Source organism: Lutra lutra, chromosome 7 (genome assembly GCF_902655055.1).
Source record: "Lutra lutra chromosome 7, mLutLut1.2, whole genome shotgun sequence".
NCBI lineage: Eukaryota > Metazoa > Chordata > Mammalia > Carnivora > Mustelidae > Lutra > Lutra lutra.
Genome location: NC_062284.1, coordinates 298,171 through 323,771, shown reverse-complemented (window position 1 = coordinate 323,771; position 25,601 = coordinate 298,171). Strand labels below are relative to the sequence as shown.

The window sequence follows — 25,601 nt, the reverse complement described above, 5'->3', positions numbered from 1 at the left end:
GCCATGGGTGGCCACAGGGGACTCATTGGAGGCCCATTATCGGTGCTGGTTGTGAGGGATGCTGTGGGGGTGGGGGGCAGGCCCATCTGCACACATATCAGGCCCTTTGTCTCAGGCGTGGTTGGGAAGATGAATGAGGCCTGTCTAGGCGGTGCTGCCTGAGGGACATCAGGAGCTGGGGATGGACCTCGGGGACCCGGGACCGACCTCCGGCTTGGTGTTGGGTCGAAAGTGGCCTGTGTTTACCTTCATGGACAGAACCAGATCAAACAGGTTTGAGCAGAGACAGCTGGGGGCTGGTGCGTAGCGACGAGGAAACCCAGCGCTGCTGTACCGGTCAGGTGGGGCTCCTGCTTGGCCCTTGCTGGGCGTCCCCCCTGAAGCTGAGGAAGTCTGTGCAGCCGGCGGTTCCCTCTGTGTGCAGCCCAGGCGGGCCAAGGTCTCAGACCAGCTGGCGCAGACGCCTACCTTGCCGCTGGGGGCTTTTGTAGGGGCCTCGGACTCACGGCACAGTGCTCCAGCGCTGACCCCTGCCCCTGGAAGCCCTCCTTCCACGTCTCCCTCCCGCTGGATGACACACTGGCACCTCACTCAGGTCCCCAGTCCTCAGGAAGGAGGAGGTGCCTAGTGAATGGAGGGAGGGAAGGAGAGAGGGAGGGAGCCACAAAGGGGCCAACACCGCAGAAGAGCATTTCAGGTACACTTGCCAAGGGCCTTCCCCTGGTTGTCCCCTCTAACACAGTAATCCTGTCCTGGGACAGTGTCTTCAGGAAATAATCTGAAACACGGAAGGAAAAGCCTGCAGAGACGCACGCATGCCTCCCAGTGCCCCTCATAGGGTTGAAGGTGGGTCAGTCCTCAGTGCCCAGGAGGAGGGGCCGCACTGTTAGGTAAACACACGTGGCTGTGAGGCTGCAGCTGTCCACATGGGCTATGGAAGCTGGAGGCAGAGCCAGGACAAGACAGATGCCCCGTTCCCAAGCGGCCCGTGCTCAGTGAGCGCCCTGGGTTTGGGGGGCCAGGTCTTCCCGGGCCGCGGCCCCGCAGCCGCCAGCCCCTACTGGTTTACTCGTCTGCTGGTTTCCCTGGTTCTAAGATATCACAGCTGCATGGTCGTGCGTTGTACATGGAGGGACGCGCTCCTCCTCACTGTCCTTCCGTTTCGGAGTCCCGGTGCTTACCCTGTGTGCTTACTCCTCTGTAAATTTTAGAGCCAACCAGTCAGATATGGAAAGTCTCCTGTCCGTGTTCAGGTTGGGCTTGAACTGAATTTACAGTTTGCTGAGAGACAATTGACAGCTCTGTGACTCTGATCCATCCCCGTACCCGTGCTGGAAACTAAGGAAAAAGCAGAGTGGGCACCACCGACAGGCAGTGTGGGAACTGGGGGTTCTCTGGAAGGCAGAGGAGGACGCGGTGCAGGACCACGCACGTCTGACCTCACCAAAGCCAGTCTGGGGCTGGACGGGGACACTAACGATGCAAACTCTGGGCCTAGTTTCTGCTCTGCATTTGCTATTTCTGTAAAATATTTTAATTTTTAAAATACGTAGTCTGGGGCCCCTGGGTGGCTCAGTTGGTTGAGCCTCTGCCTTCAGCTCAGGTCATGCTCCTGGGGTCCTGGGATCGAGCCCCGCATCGGGTTCCCTGCTATGCGGGGAGCCTGCTTCTCCCTCTCCCTCTGCCTGCCGCTCTGCCTACTTGTGATCTCCATCTCTCTCTCTCTCTCTCTCTCTCCCTCTCAAATAAATAAATAAATAAATAATCTTTAAATAAATAAAAATTAAAGACATTAAAAAAAAACCGTAGACCTATTTTTAAGGAGCAGGACATTAACAAAGCATAAGGGGGACCAGGCTGCGGAAGGGACCTGGCCATGTCCCACCAGGAGAGGCTGGCGACTGGGGACCGAGGCCTTGGGGAGGGGGTGAGGCCCCGGCGGCCACACTGCGCAGGGGAAGGTGGATGAAGGGGGATTTCTCGTGGGCGGTGTCCTGGCCCTCAGCAGCTCGGGCTCCGGAGGCGCCCCTGAGGTGCAGGTCTGGCGCAGCCTGGGACTCTGGGACTCTGAGGCTGCTTCTCGGAGCTGAGAAACCCTTCTCGGCCCTGCGGGGGTCATGCCTGTGGGAGGGTCTCTAATGAGCACCGAAAGGCCTTCGGGGTCCAGGTGAGCAAACCCAGACAACCGGGGCATATGCAGTAGCTCATGGGTTCCTGACCGCGTCCAACCCCAAAATCACGCTCAGGACTTGCGTCCTGGGAGGTGAGCCTCCAGCTCAGGCTCCCTCTCCAAGGGGCCCCGCAGGGACCTGCAGGGCAGAGGCTGTTTCCAGCTTAACAGCCCTGGTGTTCCATTCCCTGCCCATCCCAACCTTGCAAACACCAATCAAGGGAGGGGCTGGTCCCCAAACCATCTGGAGGGGAGGCTCAGGCTGCCCAAAGCCACATGGCAGGAGAGCCACGCAGCCCACATCCCCCGGGGTGCCCCCGGGCTCCGGCTGTGACCCTACAGCCTCCTGTCGTTTCCCAAGCGGACTTCATTCTCCCTTCCCAACCCCCCCCCCACCACGGAGGGTGAAGCCGTGTGTCCGCCGTTGGGGGTGATGCATACGTCAGGCAGGGACAAGACGGATGGGCCATCGGTGATGAGCCAGCCTGAGTCCCCCCACGGGATGGGGTGGGCGGCTCTAATGACCCTGACGACCGGCCACCCACCCCCCATCCTTCATCTGTGCCCCTCAGAGTGAGTGGCTGGGACCCCCGCCCACTGCACACAGTCCACTCTCCCATCTCCAGGCCACCGTGGCAGGGAGCAGCACACCAGAGCCTCATCAGGGCAGAGGAGATGACAGTGGCCTTTCGAGGAGGGGATGGACACAGGGAAGGGCCTCCTCAGGCAGCCCAGGGAACCTGCAGTTTGGGTGGAGGCAGGAACCACATCCTGGGTGCCTGGTATCCTGGAGAAGCTGGGCGCTGCCCCCCAGAGCCTCCCGCTCTCCCGTTGTTGCTTCTTCCCCCCAACCTGCAGGGAAGGTAGGACGCATGGGCTGATCCGAAGCCTCAGACAAAGGCCCCCGACCCCCCGACCCCCTGCTGCACCCCACAAGGAGCCTGCCTAGCTGCCTGCCCCTGACCTCAGGCTCCCCGGCCGCTGCCTAGATCCGAGGCCCGCAGAAACCACAGCTCTCCCTTCTCCTCTGTGCCCTTCTAGCCCCTCGTCAGGCCCCTGGCTCCTGGGCCTGAGGAAATGGGCAGACGAAGGCCTCGGGACAGAGGGACGATGCACCCCCCAGAACAGCTGTGACCGATGCCAGCATGTGTGTGCCACCAGCCCAAGAACCGCCTCAGAACCCTCCCGCTGACACACTAGGGCCCACGGGGCACCGGGGAGGCCTGCTCTGTGCACGCCCTGGGCCGGGGAGGACGGCGGGCGTGTGAATAGGACGAGGGCTCCGCGAGTGGACAGACAGGGGCCGCAGGAGCCAGAGGCCAGGGTGGGGAAGCTTCCGGATCCGGGGGCACGAGACCTGGGTTTGCACTGCAGCGGGGGTTGGCAGGCAGGCAGAAGGGAGAGTGGCACAGAGCGTGCGGGGAAGGGCACACGGCTTCGGGGGAGGAAGCAAGGGGGGACGCAGGGGCCCAGATCATGAGGGCCCCGGGGCCAGGGCCAGGGCCGATTCTGAGGCTGGGGTGCTTCAGAGGAGTGTTAGCTGGCGGGCGGGGGGTTTGCTTGTGGAGAATGAGGACGAGAGACCCAGCAGGGCAGCAGCTGAGGGACACAAGGATCAGTCCTGTGAGGAAGGGGAGGCCCATCCGCTCCCCTGAGCCAGGTCCTGGTGCTGGACGGTGCCCCGCACGGTCAGCCTGCCTGGGCTCTGGTTGGGGTGCAGGGGCACCCAGAGGGCCATGCAGACATCCAAGACGGAGGCTGTGCCCCGACAGCCAGCGCCCCTGTTGCCCACTGGGCAGCCAGCAGCCTTGGCTGCAGCACCCCGTGAGCCCACCGTGGCCGGCGGGGACGTACACCTGCGGTCCCCATTGTGATGACCCCCGAGCCAACCGGGGACGGGGCTGAGAGAATGGGACGGTTCCTTTCCACACTCTGCTGCAGTCAGTGTCCTCTTCGGCTGGGCTTGCAAACGAGTCCTGCTCCCTCCTGGGGCATCAGGCTCCCCGTCCACCCAGCCCTGACCATCCGCCCCACATCCTCAGTGGTGCCGGAAGCTTCATGGTTCCCCCACACTCTCCGAACCCTGGTACGCACAAGACAGGTGCAGACACTGATGAGGCCTGATGACCCGGGCCCAGTCAGCAAGCCCCCAACAGAACCTGGAAAAGCGCCCTGGTTCCCGAGCCCTCATCAGACCCCCTCAGAGCGCGGCTATCTGCCTCATTCACACTGGTGGGAAGGCGCCTAGGGAGTGTCCCTGTTTTCTTGTGCATGTTTGTTTCCAAGTGGGGGTGGGGGTGGAGTCGTGCCTCCCCTTGGGGTCCCACCCTGCTCTGGGAAACAACTGTCCCAGTGGGCCTGCGCTCCTGGGGGAGCACTCCAGGGGGGCCACTCCACAAAGGCCCATTAGCCGACTGCTGGTCCCAACAATGAGGCCTGTGATTTCCAGCCGGGCTCCGTGGAAGGGAAGGCGGGCGGTGTCCAGGCCCAGCACCCCTGGGATGAGACCACATCCCGCATGGGCTCCTGGCGGGGGCTACCCTGGGAGGGGGCTCGGCCCAGGAGCTGCTGGCAGGTGGAGGGGGGCTGGGAATGCTCAGCTGAGGTAACAATACGGCCCATGAATCATATTTACAAACACTCCAGTGAGCAGGAGAGGGACGTTAATTAAATATTCACATCCTGCGGGGCCCAGGGGAGCCCTGCGGTGAAGCTTGCTGGCAGGAAGTATGGTGCTGCTGGAATGCGGGGCTGCCATGGGGCTCCTCCAGCAGCCTGGCAGGGCTCATTATGGTGATTAGTTTCGCATTATCAGCACTAATGCAATCACTATCGTAGGCCAGGGAAGCCCCTTCATCACTCACCGCCCAGGACTGGGCGACCACAGAGGAAGGGGGCACCGAGCTTGTTCATGGAGGGTGGGGGCGGGAGAGGACGCAGATGCCAGCCAGGGCCCAGCTCTCGAGGTCGGAGGCCTTCCCGGGAGGGGCCGGATGGTCTGAGGACCCAGCCAGGCGAGGCCTGAGGCCGAGGCCCCTCAGGTGGGGCTCCCAGGGCTCCCCCGCTGCCTCATTGATTGGGAGAGGAGAACAGCAGCTCCTGGACATCTGGGAAGGCTGGGGCAGCTGGAGGGGCCCGGGGGACTCTGGAGACCCGCAGCCCCCACATCCGTCAATCTCGATTAAGGAGGCCCCGCGGCATTGTCCTGGAGACGGCGGGCTGGGACGGGGCAAAAGGGGGCGGGCGCTGCTCCGGTCGGCAAGACCGCCACTGCGGGATGGTGATCGAGCACCCGTGACGGGCAGGCATTGTGCTGTGCCCACACGTGCCGCAGGCGGGGGGCGGGGGCGACCGATCAGGGATGAATGGGCGTCTCTGCCTTTATGGACTTTCAAAGGCACCATTTGGCATCCTGAGCAGGGGGATCGATGAGCGGCCGCTGAACTCCCCCCCCCCCCCCGCCCCCGGGGGCCACCTCCGGGCAGCAGGTGGATGGGCCACGTGGGGGACGGCCCAAGGGCCTCTCCAGCGCCCGCCCGGCACCGTGAGCCAGGCGGGGGGCCCTCCCCGGAGCAGGGCTGTTGGCCATCAATTTCCCTCTCCCTGTGCACTGAGAGGGAAGCTGGAAGCTTTGCCGTATTTCCTGATGAATTACAACGCGGTCCCCCAGCCTCGCAGCCCAGGGCATCCCAGTGCTTGTATAAATCAGACTAATGAAAGCCGAGCCTGTCGCTGGTGGGAGCAGGCATTCACTTGGCAAACCTTCACCGAGTGGTGCCCGGGCCTCTGCTGACCAGAGAACAGACGGAACAGGGTCCTGGCCGGCGTGAGACCCCTGGGCCGGCAGGACCGGCAGACACACACACCAGCACCCACGAAAGGCAAGGCTGCCTGCTGGATGGAGTCTGGACTCAGCAACCCCAACTCCTGTGTGGCTTTGGGCCAGAGCCTCAGCCCCTCTGAGTTTTGGTTCCTTTACCTGAACAGGAGCCTGGAAGACACCTGCCTTGCAGGATGGGTGTAGGGATTAAATGACTCTGTAGTGCAGGACCCAGCCCTGTACCTGGCACCTGTGCAGGGAGGAGATAGATGGTGAGTTCCGTCTTTGTCCTCTGCTCCCACCGCCTGTGCTGGGTCCAGCCTGGACTATGGGAGGCAGAGGACGGATGCTGGACTGCACCAGGGGTGGACAGGGAAGGACGTGCCGGCAGGCAATGAGGGGTCCAACCTGGAGAATGGGGGCTGGGCAAGAGTGGGGGTTTGTAAGAGCAGAGAATGTGGGGAGACACGGGGACACTGGGGGAGAAAGGGGACAGAGGACAGGCTCGGAGCCGATGCAGGGTGCTGAGGGAAGAGCTGGGAATTCGCCACGTATAAAGCGCAGAGCAAGGGCCCGTCTGCTCTGCCTGCACAGGGCGGGTCTGGGACAGGGAGCGCTCAGGGCTGGGGCCTGGCCTGGGAGACGGCGGCTGGTGTGTCTGCCGCAGGCTCTGGGGATGGCGAGAAGGCAGCTGAGCATAGGAGGGGCTGGTCCGGCAACGAGCCCACGGCAGGGACAGGCACGACCGGACAGGCCACCGGGAAGGGCCCAGTGTCCATTCTTCCCCTATAGAATCAGGCTCAGCGGCGGGGGAGTCAGGGACACACAGAGAGACAGCCACAAGGACAGAACACACCCGACACAGGTGCAAACACACAGCGGACACGTGCACAGCCTGCAGACAGATGGACAGGCAGGAAGCCTGCGTCGAAAGCTCCCTCAGGGGGCGTGACCATCCAGACACTGAGACGACACTGGACACATGGTGACCCCACGGAGCAGAGAGACACGCTCGCACCAGCGCACGCCCAGACACACGCACACAAAGGCCGGCCCACGCACGCACCACGAACGACGACATGCCTGAACGTAACCCTTGAAACAGGCAACCTGGGAAGAGCGAAAGTGGCCACAGGGTCTGCAGGACCCTGGGATGCAGTGGCTGCTTTGAGGCGCGGGTGGGCTTCGGGGGCTGGGGGGCGAGCGGACGGGGCCGGCCCCGTGGGCACGTCCACCCCGGGAGGGCAGCTTCTCCAGACTGGCTCTGCAGGCTAAGGTGGGTGCGTGGCCGAGCCGAGGGGGGTCCTTCTGCACGCCACACCCCCCAACGCTGATGGCGCCTCCACCCACTGGGGCTTGGGGGCCTGGCGAGCAGCCGCGTGCAGGGCCAGGCACACAGGACTTGAGAGCGGTTCTGACCGGTACCCTCAGTCCCTTTCCCTGAATTCTGAGCCCCAGACATGCCGACAAGAGCATCTGTTTCTCACTAAGAGGCACAGCCAGACGGGAACGGATGTGAGGCTGTTGGTTCCTCATCTAGCCTGTGGGCTCCTCACGTCCCTCTCTGGTGACAGGAAGGCGCTGGGCTGCGGGGCACCCGGCCGGTCTTGGAGGTCTGCAAAGTGCAGAATCAGAAACACACCCAGGGCTTCGGAGAAGGACGCCCGGACCCGCGTGCGCACGTCCACACTCAGGGCAGGGTGCGACGTCCCGAGGGCAGGCCTGCCCCTGGGCCTCGCCCCACCCGGGACACACAGCACGGGCATCGGCCTGACGCAGGCGCTGCCCTTCACAGCGTACTTGCCTACACGCCATGTCACGTGACCCTGCGGAACCGCATAAGCTCAGCTGGCTTCCCTGTCGCCTCCAGGTCTCAGACTCAGAAGCCAGGCTCAGAGAGGCTGAGCACCGGCCCGAGGTCACACAGCGAGGGTGTCTGGCCTGGGTCCGAGGCCCCCAGAGCCCATGTTCTTTCCTGGACGTGTCCTCACTTCCTAAGGTCTCAACTCCTTCCTCAACTCCTTACGGGCGGTGACGTAAGTCAGTGGAAGGGCCGACCTTGGAGCCCCGAAAGCTCCGGCTATGATGGCATCGACTGGCCGCTGCCTGGCCGCCTCAGCCACGGGAGCCTGAGACCCTTGACATGGGGGTTGGGAGCTCGAGCCCCATGTTGGCGGTGGAGATGGCGCGAGCATCAAATCTTAGAAGAAAGAAGAGAGTGGGACACACCTGGGGTTGCGCCATGGGGACGCCGCGTCAGCCACTGCTTACGGGCCGTGGCCCCTCCCATGACTTTGAGCAGGAGAACGTTCCAGCAGGAACCCCGACAGCCGCCAGAGATCCCTGCGCATGAGGACAGTCGTGTAACCTCGTCGGGCTTCAGGTGGTGTTTCCAAGCCCTTCCTAGGCCTCAAATGCCCCAGGCCAAGGACCAGAGCTGCTCTCAGCTCACCCAACAGGACTCTGGTCAGCCTTCACCAGTCAGGGACCATCTGCAGGGGCCCAGCCCTGGGCGGCCTGGGTCTTTCTTCGACTCTGCCTGGACCCCTCCTCCCTGGCTCTAGTTTGGTATTTTCTGTACACGTTCGACTGAAAAGGGAGTTGGTGTACATGCCTACGGTAGGCCAGTGGTTCCCAAATCTGGCTGCACATTACCAGGGCCTGTGAAGCTTTTAAAAACCTGATGCCCAAGCCACATCCGGGGACAATTACGTTGGCAACTCACGGGACAGTGCCCAGACAGCAGCATTGCCCTGCAGTCCTCAGGTCCCAGCATGCGGTCCACCTCAGGAATGGGGGCCTCTCACCCTCTAGCGGGACACAGATGCCTGGGCATCTTGTTGGAAAGCAGACTCTGACTCATTGGGTCAGGCTCCGGCCTGGGAGTGTGCATTTCCAGCAAGCTCCTAGGGGACTCTGCTACGGCTGGTCCCTAGACCGTAGGGCCCGGTCAGTCGGGGGGGGGGGTCCCTTCCAGCTCAGCCCCTTTCAGAGCTCGGCCCTCCAGGGCTGGACAGCACGGGGTGCCCACCATCAGCCAGGCCCGCTGGGTCCTTCCACCGTCCTGCAGCCCCTCCGTGGGCCACGCTGTGCAGGAGCCTCCAGAGCTCCTGCATCCTGGGGCGGGGAGGGGGCAGACACGCAGACCAAGGGACAGAGGCTCACCTCGGCCAGCAGTCACCCTAGGGCTGGTGGGACAGCCTCACCCCCGGGGGGCCTCCGACGACACAGACGCCCCAACTCACAGCTCTGGAGGCCAGCACTCCAAAATCAGAGGTCGCAGGGCTGGCTCCTGCCGGGGACTGGAAGGGAAGGCTCTTCCCGGGCTTCTCTCTGCGGCGTGCGGTCTCTATGGCGTCTGGTCTCCACGGCGTGTGGATGGCCGTCTCCTCCCCGCATGTCTTCCTGTCATCGTGCACCTGCGTGTGTGTCCGCGTTTCCCTCTTTAAAGAACGTCAGTCACTGGGGCGCAGGTTCCCCAGTAATGACCTCCTGTGGGACTTCAGCACATGAGTCAGTGACCCAGTGCAACCCATAAAAGGGTGTCATATGGGGAGTCAGCCCCATTGCCCATCATTTGGGTTTTCACGAGGGGCCGGGAATCTGGGTCTTCCCACACTCAGCATTGTCTTCCGTTGCATGGAGTCTTGTGTTGCCCTCACACCACACCCCTGCCTGCTGAGCCTGACCTTGGGCCGCCCACCCTCCTGTCCTGCGCCACAGCGGGGTCCCCAGCTACCCCTGACGCCCAGGCTGGCTCCAGCTTCAGATCCCTGCTCTCCAGGGGCTCACCCGATGGGACAGCTTTTGGTCACGGTCACGGGGCCTGCTTCCCGCGATCAGGGCCGGCTTGCTGTGCAGTCCGCCCCCCCTCCCCTCTGCTCTGTGGCATTGTGGAATTTGGGAGCCAGCCTCGCTCATCAGGTCCTAGGAGACCCCGACCCTGCACTGAGACGATCATGGGTTCAAATCCTGGTCTGTGACTTCAGCATGTCCCCTAATCTGTCACCCCCACTTTCCAAATCTATAAAACGGGTATAATAACAACCCCCACAGGGTCAGTCTGAGAAGTGCGGGCCCTCATAGGTAGTACGTCACCAACGTTTGATGAACGAGGGCAGCAGTCACTGCAGGGAGAAGCCGGAGCTCCCACGTGGGCAGGGGGATGGGCCAGGAGTGAGCGGAGGGCAGGCCCTCACACGGACCACCATACAGCCCTTGGTGGTCCCGAGTATGAAACCCTCTTAGAACGGGCCCAGCGGTGCCCTCCTCTCCTTGGGTAGAGAGACAGCCCCCGGCCGAGGAGGAGGCCGAGGTTCACGGTGCTTGTGACGTGCCCCATGGTGCCCAGCCCCTTGGGGCTCGTGTCCCCACCCTGCTCCACGGCTTGGTCCGGGGCCACAACCCCCTCAGGGCCTTGAGTCCCCATTTGCCAGCTAAGCCAGCAAAGTGGGTGGTAAGGGCCCACATCTGGGCCAGTCGCCCAGGGCTCTCTCCCGGGCTCCCCTCGGGCTCCCTCCTGGGCCTGTCGCTGGGTGCCAAGAGAACGTGCACGCCTCCTCCTCTGTGTGTCGGTGTCCTCATCCGGGACCGCGTGCCGCTCCCGGGACAGTGGAAAAGAAGGAAAGCATGAAGGGAGGAAGGAAGCACTCACTCCCGTGTCTGGTTCTTAGCAAAAGCTCGGGAAATGCACCTGTACTCATTCTACTGTGGGACTCCAGGGTCCCCAGGACCCTTCAGCCCCGGTGATGCCGACCCCTGACTCCCAGTCCGGTGCTCTTTCCACGCCACTAACCTGGAAGAAACCTACCCAGCAGGACCCATAGGGCCCCACCCCCAGTTGTCCCAAGGCTTCAACTCTTCTTTGTCCTGTTCTGCTGACTCTCGGATTGTCCCAGCGTGGGCAGGGGGGCCCCAGCCCCCACCACGGAGAGCTGTCTTCGAGACCCCCACTGGGACCCTCTCCAGAGCCCCAGCTTCCAGGCGCTGAACTCTGACCCCCATTCTTCCAGCAAGAATTCGGCCTGCCTCGGGGCATGGGGCCAGGCCTGGGGCCCCTGGAAGCTGAGGCTCTGGCAAGCCTCCAGGCCAGAGCAGCAAAGCTCAGCAGAAACCCCGCATAGGGAAGCCGGTCAGTGGCCTGGGAGGCGCTGGAACACGGGGTCTGCAAAGGCAGGAGCGGCCAGCCCGAGAACAAAGGGATCTGGGAGAGAGGGCCCAGGCCCCAGCCCCTGCTTCTGAGAAGTCCGCATCGGGGAGGAAACACCAGGGACAGGCCCAACACCCCCGCGCCCCACCCCCACAATCGTAGCGGCTGATGCCAACCCTCGGGGCCTGGACTCTGGGATCCCTGCCGGTGCCACGTCCATGGAGGTCCCCCCATGGACTTGCCCCATTGGAGCCCAGAGGCCCTTTCCCCCCGGTCCGCCATGGAAACCCCACTCACCCTTCAAGGCCCTGCTTAGTGTAACACCTTCTCTGGGAGGTTCCGCCGTCCTCCTCCCTGGGGTCCCTGCAGTGCTTCCCTGCCCCTTCGATGCCCTGACTGCCTGGTCCCTTCCCCGTCAGCCGTGCATCCCAGGGCCATGTCTGCCCGCCTCTGGACTTCATGGCCGATCCTCAGCATCTCTGCGGGGACACCGGGCGAGTGACAGGGTCCTCTCTCCCAGAGCCTCTGCTGTAGAGATTCGGAGACCTGGGCTTCCAGCCAAAACGGGGGGGGGGGGTCCTGGCTGTGAGCACATGTGTGCGAGCGTGCCATAGGCACATGGGGTGCCCTGGGAATGCTCTGGAGCCCACAGCCACGGCATGGATACGTGCAGCTGTGATCAGCTGGGAAGTCACCTCCGCCCCCCGGCGGAGCCTGGCCATGAGGGCCTGGGCTGGGCACCCCCTGCCGCCCGCTCAGGGCACTGCCAGACCCTGTGAAAGCCGAATTCCATTTGGCTCCTCAAGCCCCTGCTTCGGCCTCCCGCCTCCCGCCAGAACCCTACTCTAAGGCCAGAAGTGCCCCCAAATCCGAACGCTGTGGCCCATGTTCCCCCACAGCTTCGTCCTGTGCCAGGCTGTCTCTATGCCCTGAGGGCCCCGACCTCGGCCCGCTGGCTTCCTCATCTGGGGGGCCTTCTGGAATGCTGTCTCCGGTTGTTGCCCTGGATTGCACAGTCTGTTCCGTCTGTCCGTCCCCTGAACCTCTGAACTGCCGTATCCAAGGCGGAGCCCAGCACCCTTCCCTGAAACGACCGGCCACCGTCTGGGCGAGTGGCCTTGGCCTCCGTGCTGCCTCTTGTGAGAACCCCAGCAGCAGAGCCCCCTTCTCCTCCAGCCCCCACCCCCTCACCCCAGCCCCAGGAGGCTCCCCAGTACTGGAGAGACCGCGGCCCCTCTGCCTCAGTCTCCCTCCTCTTCCTCAACTCCCCTGCATGACTTCATCTCTGCCTGCTTCCCTGCTGCCCGGAACACACACTCTCCCATCTCACGGGGTGCAGGCCCCAAGCCCCACAACCCATCCTGGCTGTCCCGCTGGCAGTTGTCCTCCGTGTCCCCCTGTAGGATTCACACGTCTGCCATCGTGTCCTCCCACCCCCACACTGCGTGCTGGGGTCTCCGAGCTATGGGCAGAGACCACGCTCCCCCTCCGAGCTGGGGTGCTCAGGGCCCCGGGGCAGCCCCACTCACTGCTCCTGTTCCCAGAAGGGACCAGCCGCCCCTCCTCGGCCTCTGTGGAGGCCCATCACCTGGTGGCCAGGAAAGGACCCGACTCGGTCAGGAGCCCTGAGCTTCTGGCTCCCCTGTCCGCCCCCCCCCCGCCCTGCTTGGGGCCTGCGTTCTGGGTCCCAGCCGCTCCCCTCTGCCAGCTGCACCCATTTTCCACTTCTGCACTTGCCTTCAGAGGCAGTAAACACTGAATCTCTTTCCCCCAAATGCCAGCTCGGCCTTCAGATGCCGAGTCCCCTCCTAACTTCCTCTCTCTCTCCCCTCCCCTACACCACCAGGCTTTTTGAAAGAAGAATCCACTTTCTCTGCTGCCTGTTCCACCCTTTCCATTCTGCACTGGACCTGTGGTAGCCCGCCGCCAGACCCCGCCACCTGCAGGATCAGCTCGGGCTGCACGTCCAGGACTGTCTTGCTGCTCTCTCTAGGGGACATCGGGTGGCCCTTGCCTACAGGAGCCTCTGGCCGCAGTCGGTTCTGTTGGCCGTCACTCCATTTGTGAAACGCAGGGCCTCCAGCGGCTAGGAGGGCGTCATGCCCTACCTTCTCTCCTTCCTTTGGCTCTCCCTGCCCCGTCTGCCCCTCAATGCCGACATTCTCCCCCGTGGCCTTCTGCTTTTCTCGGGCGGTGTCCTGTGCCCAGGCATCCTGTGCGCACCCGTGTCTTCACCTGCCCCTGCACACGATGACCCCCGCACCCATCTCCACTCACACCTCTCTCCAGACTCCGGGATCGCACTGCCCACTGGGTCCTGGGTGCCCCAGACGCCACAGACACAGCACATCCCAAATGGACCTTGCTTCCTGCCCTCGTGCTTCCCTAGCAGTGAAGGAGACTCAGTGCACAGCCCAGACAGCGGGAGTCACCCCGGGCTCTCACCCCCACCACCCTCCCGGCCTGGGGCAGCACCCATGTGAGGCTGTCGGGCCAATCTGGCTGTCCCTGGACAGTCACCTGGGAAGCTCGCCAAACATAGCTTCCTGGGCCCTCCCCTCACTACAGAATCCAAATCTCCAGGGCGCGGGCCTGGGAATCTGAGTTTCTAGAAGGCTCTCCCCACCCTCACGTTGCTGTGATGGCTGGCGTTCTACAGCCCCGGTTCTTCCCGCATTGCCTGCCCACATGGGGCATCAGCTTCTTCCCAGCACCTCTGGCCTCATCCCCATCAGACTGCCCCCAGCCACGCAGAGAGACATGTGTGCCCTGCGTACACGCACAGCTTGGCAGCTCCTGTCTTTCCACACGGGTTCTTCCTGATCCCAGCCCCCAGATGGGTCCCAGTGTCAATGCGGGCCAGCCTGACAGACTGCATCTTGGGTATGGTCAGCCCACACAGTGACCACGGATGTGGTGGGGTCCCCCCGGTCAAACGTAGGCCCTCGAGACAGGACCCGGATCTTCAGCAGTCACTACCCCTGCGCTGAGCGTGGCTCTCTGCTCAGAGAGGTGGTGGGCAGGAGACCAAAACAGGAGAAGGAAGGAGGGATGGCAGGGGGCTCGGAGGTTGACGGTGACTCCGCCAGCCTGTTTGGAGGCCTGGGCCACGAGCTGTCTCTGCGCAGCAGGGCCCTTGCTGAACGTCCTGAGTCTAGGTCCACAGAAGTGCCTCGGTGGTGTTCTTACTGCCGTCCTCACTCGGGGTTCCCCCCATAAGAAGCCAGGCCGGTGGCTGGAGCTTGCCCTCCCTCCAGGCTCCCTGGTGAGGTCTGGGCTTTTAAGAAGTCCTGGCCACCTAGGGGCACCTGGGTGGCTCAGTGGGTTAAAGCCTCTGCCCTCGGCTCAGGTCATGATCCCGGGGTCCTGGGATCGAGCCCCGCATCGGGCTCTCTGCTCAGCAGGGAGCCTGCTTCCTCCTCTCTCTCTCTCTGCCTGCCTTTCAGCCTATCTCTATCTGTCAAATAAATAAATAAAAATCTTAAAAAAAAAAAAAAAAGAAGTCTGGCCACCTCCAGACTCCATGAGTGAACACGGCTCTCAAGGACCCCAGGACCACCTCACACGCAGACGGGAAACCGGCCGTGCCGTCCCCATTCCTGGACCCTGATCCCAGACTTGGTATGTGCCTGGACAATGCCCGCCGTCTTCCCATCAGGGCAGTCCCGGCTGGAGGGCGGACGCCTCCCCCTGCACCTTTTGCCCCACCCCTCTGGTTCTTTTACTACCAACCATCCCCCATCTTCCCCTCTTTGCCCACCGACCGTCCCTGCGGCAAGATCTGTGAGTCACGTGGACGGAGGCCTTATCCACGGCCCTGTGATTATTCTCACGGGCTGTCCCCGTGGTCCTGACTCCCGCCAGTGCTGACCGCCAGCCCCTCCCCAGCCCCGGCCTTAAGATGGCGGAAGCCTTGCTGGGGAGTGGCGTTGGCTGGGGTGGGGGGAGGCTCGCATTAGCTAGGTGGCACCCCTGTTTTGCCCCCCCCCCCCCACTGGAGAGATGCCAGACCCTCAGGGAAGTGAGTTTGATTCTGCCCCTGTGCCTCCCACACTCAGGGTCAACTACATAATCTGTGGGTCCTGCTGCAAACTGAAAATGCAGGACATATTGTTGGAAAATGACTAAGGGTTGCAAGAGGGAAGAGCAGAGCACAGAAACAACCCCCAGGCTCCTCTGTGTACAGGGGCCTGTGGGACTGCTTGAGGCTCACACCGATAAGGCCAGCCCTGCCCACATCTCCTTCCAGCTGGAGATGGTCTCTCCCCACTCTCTTATCCTTAGCTGCTTTCTAAGACAGATCCTCAGGGCCCCAAGGCAAAAGCCCAGCCCCGGCCCTCTGCAGATGCCCAGAGCGAGGAGCAGCATGACCTCCGGCAGCCCTGTCGGGGTCTCCCCGCCACAAGTCCTCCGGCCGCAGAATGCTCGTGTCCGTCTCGAATCAGGGCTTATTTACCGAGCCCCCTGGCTGCGTGAGCAGGAGAGGACACGCTGACGAATACCCAGTCTTCGCCCTGTAGGAGCTCACTTTATAGCAGGATGAACACTTGAGCCAGAGCAAAACCAAACACAGACCCAGTGGGTTCAGAGGAAAAGAATCACATTTGATTAGGAAACCGAATATCACAAAAGACAGTGTAAGGATGGACTGTGATGAACGGGCAAGATCTCAGGAACCCCAAGAGGAAATGGGCATTCCAGGGAGCAGGCACAGCATGGGCAGAGGCTGTGGGGGGCCGGGGCAGGGAAGATGCGTGGCTGATTCTAGAATCCTGAGCTGTGCACTTTGGCTAAGGCAGGGGGATGACGGCACAGTGACAGGGTCCGGAAGGAAAACTTGGGATCAGCCATGGAGGCTCACAGGGCCGCGGTGAAGTGTGTGTGCCCTCTCGCTGGAGAAGGGGGCTTTAAGCACGGGTGCATACTTAGGAGCAGTGGGAGAAGGAAGGAGAGCCTTGCAGACTGCGGAGCCAGGCTTCTCCTTAGAACGGGCTGCTCCTACCCCGGGTTCCAGCCATCCTCACCACAGTTCCGAGGGGCTGAGGCCTGAGCGGTCTCCAGCCCGGTGCACGCCAAGGGCCCCCATCCCCGGCCCCCCTGGGTTTGCGGCAGGGCCCAGGCGGGGGTCGGGGGGACTGGAGCTTTCCCATCACTCGCTCGCATTGGCCCTGAGCTAGTGTGTGTGTTGGGGTGGGGGTGGGTGCGGAATAGGATCCCGCACTGGGCTGGGGATAAACCGTTGGCTGTGCGCGCCCAGAACGCACCACCCAGAGTCGGGACAGGGCGGCTCCCAACGTTGACGGCCCCACCACCCACCGTATTTTAATTTTCTATTATAGTTCTTCCCAAACACGCCCCAAAGTAAAGAGAATGGCGCAGTGCTTCCCCACGTCCCCACCGCCCCGCTGTCACCGTTGTCCCCTCCGGGCCAGGGCCCTATCGCCCGACCCTCCCCCAGTGCCCACGCCCGGTTGTGGTAGAGCGGGCACGGCGCGCGCAGCACCGAGGCCGGGGTGCGGACCGCGGCGGGGGGCAAACGGGCGGGGAGCGGGGCTCGCGGGTAGGGCCTCGGGAGGCGGGGCGGGGCGGGGGCGGGGCGGGGCGCGGGGCGGGGCGGGGGGCGCCCTCCCAGGGACTCCAGGCGCGCGGGCTGGGCGCCGCGCTCAGTCTCCGCCCCGCTGCCCGGAGCGAGCCCGCCGTGCCGCTGCTGTCAGCGCCCATCCGTCCGCCCGCAGCCCGCCACAGCCCGCCGCCTCACCATGCCCAACTTCGCCGGCACCTGGAAGATGCGGAGCAGCGAGAATTTCGACGAGCTCCTCAAGGCGCTGGGTGAGCTGGCGCGGCGGGTGGGCGCCTGTGAGGAGGAGCGGCCCCGAGGTGCTCCCCGGGCCCGCGGGGTGGGCTCCGGGACCCGCCCAGGCGGGAGGGCGTCCCCGGGGCGAGGGCGAGGGGAGCGATCCAAGGCCACCCTGACAGGAGCGGCGAGTGGAGCCCGGGAGCCGCGCGCCCCGCGGACGTTTGCTGGAGGCTTGGCGCCTTCCCCGACGGTTCGGCCTCGTCTCGTGCTGGACCAGCGCGAGGGGAGATCTCTCTGGAGTCCGAGGAGAATCGGAGACTTTAAATTTGGAGAGTCGGTGTGAGGCCAGGCGCAGGGAAAGCCTGGCTGCGCAGGGAAAGCCGCTTACTGGGCTCAGTTTCTCCTCTGGAAACTCTGGGCGAGGGTTGGGGGGGTGAGCGGGTCTGTTTTGAGGTCTCCATCTCTAGGTAGAGGGTTTGGGCAGTGCCGGGCGCGCGCCGCGACCGAGCCCGTGGCGCAGCCCTCCTTCCCCGCTCAGGTGTGAACGCCATGCTGCGCAAAGTGGCGGTGGCGGCTGCGTCCAAGCCGCACGTGGAAATCCGCCAGGACGGGGATCAGTTCTACATCAAGACGTCCACCACCGTGCGCACCACCGAGATCAACTTCAAGGTCGGAGAGGGCTTCGAGGAGGAGACCGTGGACGGACGCAAGTGCAGGGTGAGGCCCCGGAGGCGGGCGGCGTCCCGGGATCCCCTCTCCGAGCCCTGGACCGCCGCGGCCGGACGCGCCCCTGCCGGCCTTGGCAGCCGGCAGCGCGCTTTCCCTGCAAGGCCGTGCACTGGCGGTTTGCAGAGACAATTCGCGCGAGCCGGGTGCCCCGGGCTCGGGAGAAGGTCCTCCCCAGTCCGTCCCCACCGCACCCTAGCCGCCGCCTCCGCGCTCACAGCTGCGCCTGGAGCGGCGGAGGACCCCGGGCGGCGGCGTCCCGCGCGGGTGCGGGTGCGGGTGCGGGTGCCGAAGGCGGCTGCGGGGCTCGGCAGCCGCCACGTCTCCTGTGGCAGGTGGAGCGGCAGCGCTCGCTTCCCCCGCCGCCCCTCCCCCGCCTCCCGAGGGCCCCAGGGGATGCCCCGATCCAGTTTCAGCAGTCCTGTGGGCCCGCACCTCTCCCTCCGGCCCTCAGCCTGCTGTCTTGAAGGAAAGGCGGAGTCTTTCGGCGAGGCCGATTCCGGCTGGGGAAATGGACGAAGGGCTCTCTTGGTCCTCAAGGGCAGGAGTTTCCTCTTTGTACCGATATTGGTCCCTGGGATGAACCAGTGGACTGAAGCCAGCTGCTGTACAAGCCCGTTTTCCGTGGGCAAAAATCGCATTCTGTTGAGTAGAAAGAAGGGTCGGGTAATGTGTATTTTGAATGCAGATGGAAAAATCGTGGCTGCTGCTGTCACTTACTTAAAAGGGGACAAAATGTCTCCCTCCCTTTCCCCAGCGTTCAAAACAAAGAAATATTCATAACGTTCCGGAAAGTGAGAAATTGAGTCTCCCCTTTCCTGAGGGGTTACTGTCTGCTCTGTAGGGTGGGGTGCCCTGGGCACAGAGACTCGGCCCCAGGGGTCAACCCACATGGCAATGTTTGGCCCACAGAACTGACACAGCCAGAAAATGATGTGCCAGCTTGGAGCTGGCAGGGTCCGAGCCCGTGGTCACTGCACTGCTTGTAAAAACAAGAGTGGATCGGTGTAGTGAGAGTGACTGGGAGTCTTGGGGAGCAGGCCTGGCCATCGGCAGGGCTCAGATGGGGACATTCAGCGGCAGCCACTGCCAGAGACTGTGGCTCTGTTTAAAAAAAATCAAAGGTTCATGCGACAGCCTGGCAAGTGTCAGCGAGTCTGTGGGCTGGGCACCTGCCCCAGCCCAACGCTGAGCACTGTGCTCTGTGCTCTGTGCCACCTTCCACAGCTTGAAACCGGGGAGGGGGCAGTGTTTTTGTCCCCAGAGCCAGCTGACTCAGGTTTATAAGAGTAGTCTGTGCGCATAGCAAGGAAGGGGTTATCCCCAAATCCGGGCGGAGGAGAGGGCTCCTGTCGCCGTCCAGTGTGGTTATAAATATAAATATGGCATCTTGTTCTGATGGGAAGGTTCTTCATGTCCCAGTTGCTTGAAGGGATAGTTCATTTCAGCATAAATGAATCACCGTGTGCTCTGAATTTTATTCCCGGAAATGTGAAGTATGCCCAGAGTTCTGCTGGTTTGGAGAGAGAGAGAGTGAGTGAGTGTGTGTGTGCACGCGTGTGCGCGTTTGGGGGAGGGTCGGGGGGACACGAGGTTTATTTATTCCCCATAAACCCATGACCGGCCCTCTGAATCTGGACTCCACAGGGCTTCGCAGAGGCTTCTGTGCCCTGCTGACAGGGACCATGTGTTGCTTCTCTCAGCCGCCGTGACTCTCCCGGGCGCGCTGTTGTCTCTGCTCCTGCCACCATGGCTGTAATTACTGTCACTAATGGTTTTCCTGCCTGCAGAGTTTGGCCACTTGGGAGAGTGAGAACAAGATCCACTGTGCACAGACTCTGCTCGAAGGGGACGGCCCCAAAACCTACTGGACCCGCGAGCTGGCCAACGACGAGCTCATTCTGGTGAGGTCTGGGCCCCTGAATCAAGCCCACGGTCCCCTGATGATGCTGCCCTCCCTTGGGCGGAGGGCGGGACCCTGCGGGCCCTGCGGTAAAAAGGGAGTCGAGAGCCTGAACCGCTGAGGCGGCAGGCAGGCCTTGTTTAATGGTCGGGGCAGAGCAGGGCTGAGATGGGTGGCAGTGGCCCCACTGTGCGTCCCCATGGTGACCCCGTGGCTCTTTCTGAGTCGCCTCCCTTCCCACTGCGCCAGAGCGCCGGGCTCTGCGAGGCCCCAGGGGTGTTCACTCTGCAGAGGGATTTTCTCCCCCTTCCCTTTCCCCATTTTGCCGCCAGGGCAAGATTTCAGGTTTAGCCTGTCAGCCCGGGAGCCCCAGAGAGCAAACGTTTGCACCCCAGCCTTACCAGCTGAAGGAGCCAGCTCCTTCAGGAGCCAGGCGAGGCCTGTGGCTGCCGAAAAGGCCTGTGTGTCCACGTGTGGGGCTGGCTCCTCGGGGACAGGGAAGGGTGGGCTTTCCCTGCAAGGTACTCAGATTAAAGCATTTTAAACGATCCTGGCCACACAGACTGGACCTGGTGAGGCCAATTTAGAGACCCCCACAGTTTAATCACACCCGGCCTTGTCCTTTAGTTCAGATGTTGGGGGCAGAGAAAGTTGGGGAGGACGGGGAGGGCTCAGTCACTCTTCCTTTGTGTTTCGGAATAGACCAGGCTTTCCCTGCCACAACCCCGCCCTCCCCCCGCCCCCCACCCGCCAGACACACACAGGCACACATGCACACACGCATATGCATACACACACACACGTGCACACACACACACGCGCGCGCGCGCGCAAGGGGAAAAGCTGTGTGGGTAACCTGGAAATGATGTCCTTTGTTCTCCACGAGGCATATTGTTACCGTCTTCTCTCTAAGACCACCTGCCTGCCCCATCTTAGCTCACGTCCTCCTCCAGCGCTGGGGAAGGAGCCTGAAGGGTGGGACATGGGCCAGCCACACTGTGCGATCTGGGCATGGCCCTTCCCTTCCCAGGCTGTAGGATGAAGGTGGCCACTGGAGTTGGATCCCTGGGTGCGGTGCTCTCAGCCCTAAAATTGCACGTTGATCCTGTAGGCAGACCCTGAACGGGGCGGTCTCTCTTGCTCCTGCTGAGGCTGCTTGATCCCTCTCTCTCCTCTTATCCTTCCGGGGCTTGATTCTGAGTCCTGTCTGCTTTCATAGAGAAGGGGCCGGCTTCCTTGGCAACCCGGTGAATGCCAGTTCCAGGGAAGGAGTACCTGATGGGGTTGGAGGGGCACTTTGAAGCTGAGACGTGGAATTTAGGAGAAGGTGGAAGAAAAGGTTCACTGGTACCAGAGTCAGCAAAGCTCTCAGTTCTGGAACGGGGCTGAGAGTTGAGCAGGCTTGGCTTGCTCCGTGAGAAAGTGTGATTTCATTAACCTTGCAACCCCTGAACGCCAGAGCACGTTCTGCAGCAAGAACCCCAAGACTTCCGACCCCTCCCCCGCCCAGCTCCACCCACCAGACAAGCCTCAAAGGGAGTGTTGATTCTTGGCATTGAGACCTGATATCTGGGCTTTTGTTTCGAAGGTCGTTATTCGTTATCATTAATAAATCCCAAACACAGGGAGATGCGTCTCCTCATAACAAGAGGTAGATTATCCTAGTTGAGTTGCCATAAGCAATCCCAGTGCCCACAGTAAATTGTCCCTTGGGGGCTGTAAGTTCCCTTCTGTGAAAACGGAGTATCTTCCTTCAGACCACTCTGGGACACTCCAGAGTTGCTTTCAAGAATGTTTTGGCACGGGTGCCTGCAGGGAAGGACGTTTCAGATGCAGTTGGAAATGTGATTTCTTCCCGCGCATCAGGAAGCTACTGGTCAGCCTGGGGGTTTGGGGGAGGCGTCAGATGCGAGGGTGGTCACAGTGCATGGCAGGGACCCCAACCACACATCCTCTAGGTCCACAGAGCTGAGAGGTTGGCACCCCTAGAAGGGGATCTCCGTGGGAACCCCTGCCCCCCTGCCCTCCTTCTCCAGGCACAGTATCCCCTGCAGACAGAAGTGTCCGCAGCAGCTACAACCGTGCCCGTGTGACCACGAGCCCCACTTGGAAGAGAAACTGTTGATGGGTGCTTCCTTCTTGGTGTCACTCAGGGCTAGTGTTTCCCCCGAGACACACGTTGGAATCAGGTCTTGCGGTGTGCCTCCTGAGAGGCTCTTGGCCAGCCGATAGGTGGGGGAGAGAAGCTGAAGGTCCAGGTCTAGCCGGTCTCTCAGCCTTCCCCAGGGCCTCAAGCCCCGTGGAGAACCTGAGAGCGAGGGGCACTCCTGTAGAAAAGTGAGCGTCGGCAGACGTGCGCTCTGTCTGTCTGCTATATGGTGGGCCCAAACCATTCCCCAGATGGAGGTTTTTCTTCTGACCCTGATGTGGGAGCACCTCTAAGTAAATGATCTTAACTCTCCCCCAAACTAGCAATCATGAATTATTCACGATTGCTAGTTTGGGGGAGAGTTAAGATCATATAGCAGACAGACAGACAGACAGACAAAGAGCCATAGAACTTTAGCTGGAGCGACCCTTTGAGATCGTCCTGCTGCATTCCAGCCCTGTGTGAAACCGCCTCCCTCCCGCTTGGGGCCACCAAGCAGCCTCCCCCACTGTGTGCCACCAAGTGGGGTCTGGAGGCCGGGCTGCCCACCGTCCAGCCTGCCGGTGACTTAAGGATGAGCAACCGCTCTCTCCCATGCCATCCCCTCTGGCTGGTCAGCGCGTGACCCCCAGAGCTCTGGCTGCCCAGGCCCTTTGCTCTGCTGAAGTCATTTGAAGAGACAGAGCCACCTCAGAAATGTCCAATGGGACATCTCCCCCTTGCAGTTTCATTTTTCAAACCAAGCATTTCTGACGTTGGCATTCATGGGCTCCAGAAACAAAGGAAAATTGCATATAATTCTATACCCCAGTTGCTTCTCTGCCTGTGCGGAGCTTAAAGAAGAAGAGAAGAAAAAGAAAAAAAAAAAAAGACCTCAGCAGTTAGCACGAGCATGTGGCCCAGGGACTTGAACGTCGGTTAACAAAGGGTCTTTAGCAGGGCAGTAAGTGGCCCTATGAGTGACGTGCTCTAAATACGTTTGCACAGGCGTCTGCTCTGATTGTCTTTCCTTCTCCACAGACGTTCGGCGCCGATGACGTGGTCTGCACCAGAATTTACGTTCGGGAGTGAAGGCAGCCGGCGTGCCCCGACTTCGGGGGTGGGATGCATGTTCCCCTGAGAAACCGCTAGGTCTGAGCTGACAGTGCACCCCCCCTTGCCCCGTACCAACTTTAGGTGACCCCGTTTCCCCTGTGACGGTCTTGTAGTGTCCCCCCAAGGCCTCTGTACCCCCAAGTCCCTGCTGCTCCGTAGTGTGGCATCTGCATGCTTTTGCCCACCATTAAACTGGTCAGCCGCACTGCAAGGCTGTTCCCGTCTTCACGCCGTATCTTCAGCTGCAGCCTGGGGTTCTGGTGCATGTGCTGTCCTCAGCACATCCCTGGGCTGTGAAGTGGCTTCAGCTTCAGCTGCTGCCTCGGGCCGTGCTTGGAGCATATAGCAGTGGTGCAAGCCAGGCTCCCTCCAGCTGGAAAAGGACCGCAGATCTGGGTGTGTGTGGCCTTCACTGTGCCGTTTTCTAACGGAACTAGTCTGTGTGGTGGTGGCTCCTAACAGGAAAAGAAGGGACGTTCAGAGGTTTCACTGAGGGGAGCCCAGAGTAAAGGGACTACTTACACAGGCACTTATAGGGACAGGATGGAGCGAATCAGTGAAGGCTCAGGTAGCCATCAGACTAGCAACAGAAGAGCCATTGCTTCCCACGCCTACACACAGAAGGGGCAGAGGGGTCACCAGACGAGAAGAGCTATGGCCTGGGAGAGAGGCCACCATGCCCAAGCTGGGCAGTATGTGGAGGAAGGTAGCCACTGTCCACACCATGGCCCCAGGGTACGTGTGGGGGTGGGGGTGGGCGTGGAGGTGGAGTTTGGTTTGGAACCAAGGGGTTAAGTATCGTGACCTCCCAGCTTTCGATCTCTGATTGATCTGTGCTGCCCACTGGCCAAGCCCAGGTGGAATGTAGGGGACAGTGAGTCACCATCCCCAGACACAGCCAGGTGCAGAATGGGTCTGAACATGTAAGCCGACAATACTCCACCGTTGCCAACTCTCATGTTTTCAAATCAGGAGATTTCACATGAAAATCTGGATTTCTGTTTCCTTAGGAGAAAAACTGGGAAAATACGGCATATCTGCACCAACATTCCCACAGGGTTAACTGCTGACACTTCTCCCCTCCTTGAAGAGGACCCTGCCACGGCTCCTGCCCCCACTGCTTCCTGGCTTCCTGGGCCCCTCTCCTTGCTCTCCGAGCGGCAGGGGCTCTCCGTAAAGCCAGGCTAGTGTTAGCTGAGCAGCGGTGCGCAGGCATGGCTGAGGCCAGGAGAAGGTGTGAAAGGCAGGTCATGGCACAGGGACAAGGGCAGACTCCATCCACGGGTGCTGGGGACGCCTCACCGTGGGTGGACTGGGCAGGGCCCCAGACATCTTGGCGGACAGGCTTCCGGGCTGCTGCTGCTGCCGGGTCTTCTCCAGATCCCCACATGGGGCACGTGCAGGCTCCTAGTTGGAGGGAGGATGTGAGAGGACCGTCCCCTTTCCTGGCTCTGGGAATTCAGCCATCTCCATCATGTTCGTTAGCACACATCACACGGGGGCACATGTGTTGCCTTTTTGGGGCAGGGTGGGACAGGGAGACTCTCCAGCGGACTCGGGCTGGACTCCGGCTGAGCGCAGAGCCAGAGGCGGGCCTCCATCTCCCTACCCCGACATCATGGCCTGAGCGTAAATCAGAGGGCGGAGGATTAGGGACTGAGGCACCTGGTCGTCCCTCCTGATCAGCCTTTTCTGGAGACTGCCCGCTCTCACGCCCGTGTGGGGCACAGGCCAGCGCACCTGCATTTGGATGACAGGATGTGCAAGCAGCAGCAGCAGTTCACCCAGAACATCGCCGAGCCCGGTCCTCATTTTCCAGAACAGCACCGAGTTTCCCGATTGTCTTGAACGAAGGGACACGAAGGCTCCCCGGATCCGGGTCTGGGTCAGTGGCCACAAAGGGCGGTGCAAGCTTCGCGCAGCACACGAAACTGGGACACGTGCAGGGGGGCCCGTCCGCCGGCCTGCGAGCCAGAGCACGAGCTCTGGAGGGCACACTCCGCCCGTACTCAAGGCCTCCCTGACTCGGCCCCGCAGGCTCCACAGAACACAGAGGGCCGCGTCCGGGGCACACCCTCAGGGGCTAGGGGGCTAGAAGCCCAAACGCCGCCGGCCTCAGCGGCAGGGCAGCACGGGGCGAGCCTCGTCGACGCCCGGCAGGTGCGGCCCTCCGTTCCGGTGTCCCGCGGGGCTGTCCGGGTCACACGACCACCCGAACCCCATCACCGCTGGGGGCGGGGCGCGTCGCTCTGCCAGGGTGCCACGTGACCGCGGGGCGGAGTGCGACCTGCCGGCGGAGTCCTGCAGGGGACGGCCAGGGGGGGCCCCCGGATGGCAGGGCCTTGGGCGGCTTCCACGCTGAGGGAGGACAGTAAAACCCGCATGGCTCGGGTGAAGGTTCAGTGCGCTGGGGTCCAGCGACGCCCGTGAGCCCGGCCCTGCTCAGCCGCGTCGGAACCCGCTCCCGCGTCTGAGCCTGGAAGGGTTCGGCCCTCCCTGGGCCGCCCGGCCCTGGCCCCACCCCGCCCCGGCCCCGCCCCACCCCGGCCACGCCCCGGCCCGGCACCCCCTCGCCTTCGCCTCCTCTCGCCCTGGCCCCGCCTGGCCCTGGCCCCCGCCGGGTCCCGCCCCTCCTCTGGCCCGGACCCGCGCCCCAGGCCCGCCAGCCAGCGCCCCTACCCGGTGCCCACGCGGCCTCTGCGGTGGGCCTGCGTCGTCGCTCGACACTGGCCAGCTCCTGCCGTTGCCGGCCACCTCGTCTGTGTGGTCCCTGAGGCCAGGCGTGGCCCCCG

General features: G+C 62.4%; 1 protein-coding gene across 1 annotated transcript in view; it reads left to right on the top strand.

Annotated features, from left to right (window-relative positions):
• CRABP1 (cellular retinoic acid binding protein 1) overlaps positions 1-23,014 on the top strand; it is a 29,728-nt gene extending 6,714 nt beyond the window's left edge. The window contains exons 2-6 of the mRNA XM_047736031.1: positions 2,153-2,161; positions 16,875-16,968; positions 17,475-17,653; positions 19,453-19,566; positions 22,735-23,014. Of these exons, the coding sequence (XP_047591987.1) occupies positions 16,899-16,968; positions 17,475-17,653; positions 19,453-19,566; positions 22,735-22,785 (414 nt within the window). The 5' untranslated portion in view covers positions 2,153-2,161; positions 16,875-16,898 and the 3' untranslated portion in view covers positions 22,786-23,014. The remainder of the gene's footprint in view (positions 1-2,152; positions 2,162-16,874; positions 16,969-17,474; positions 17,654-19,452; positions 19,567-22,734) is intronic.
• Positions 23,015-25,601: the final 2,587 nt, after the last annotated feature.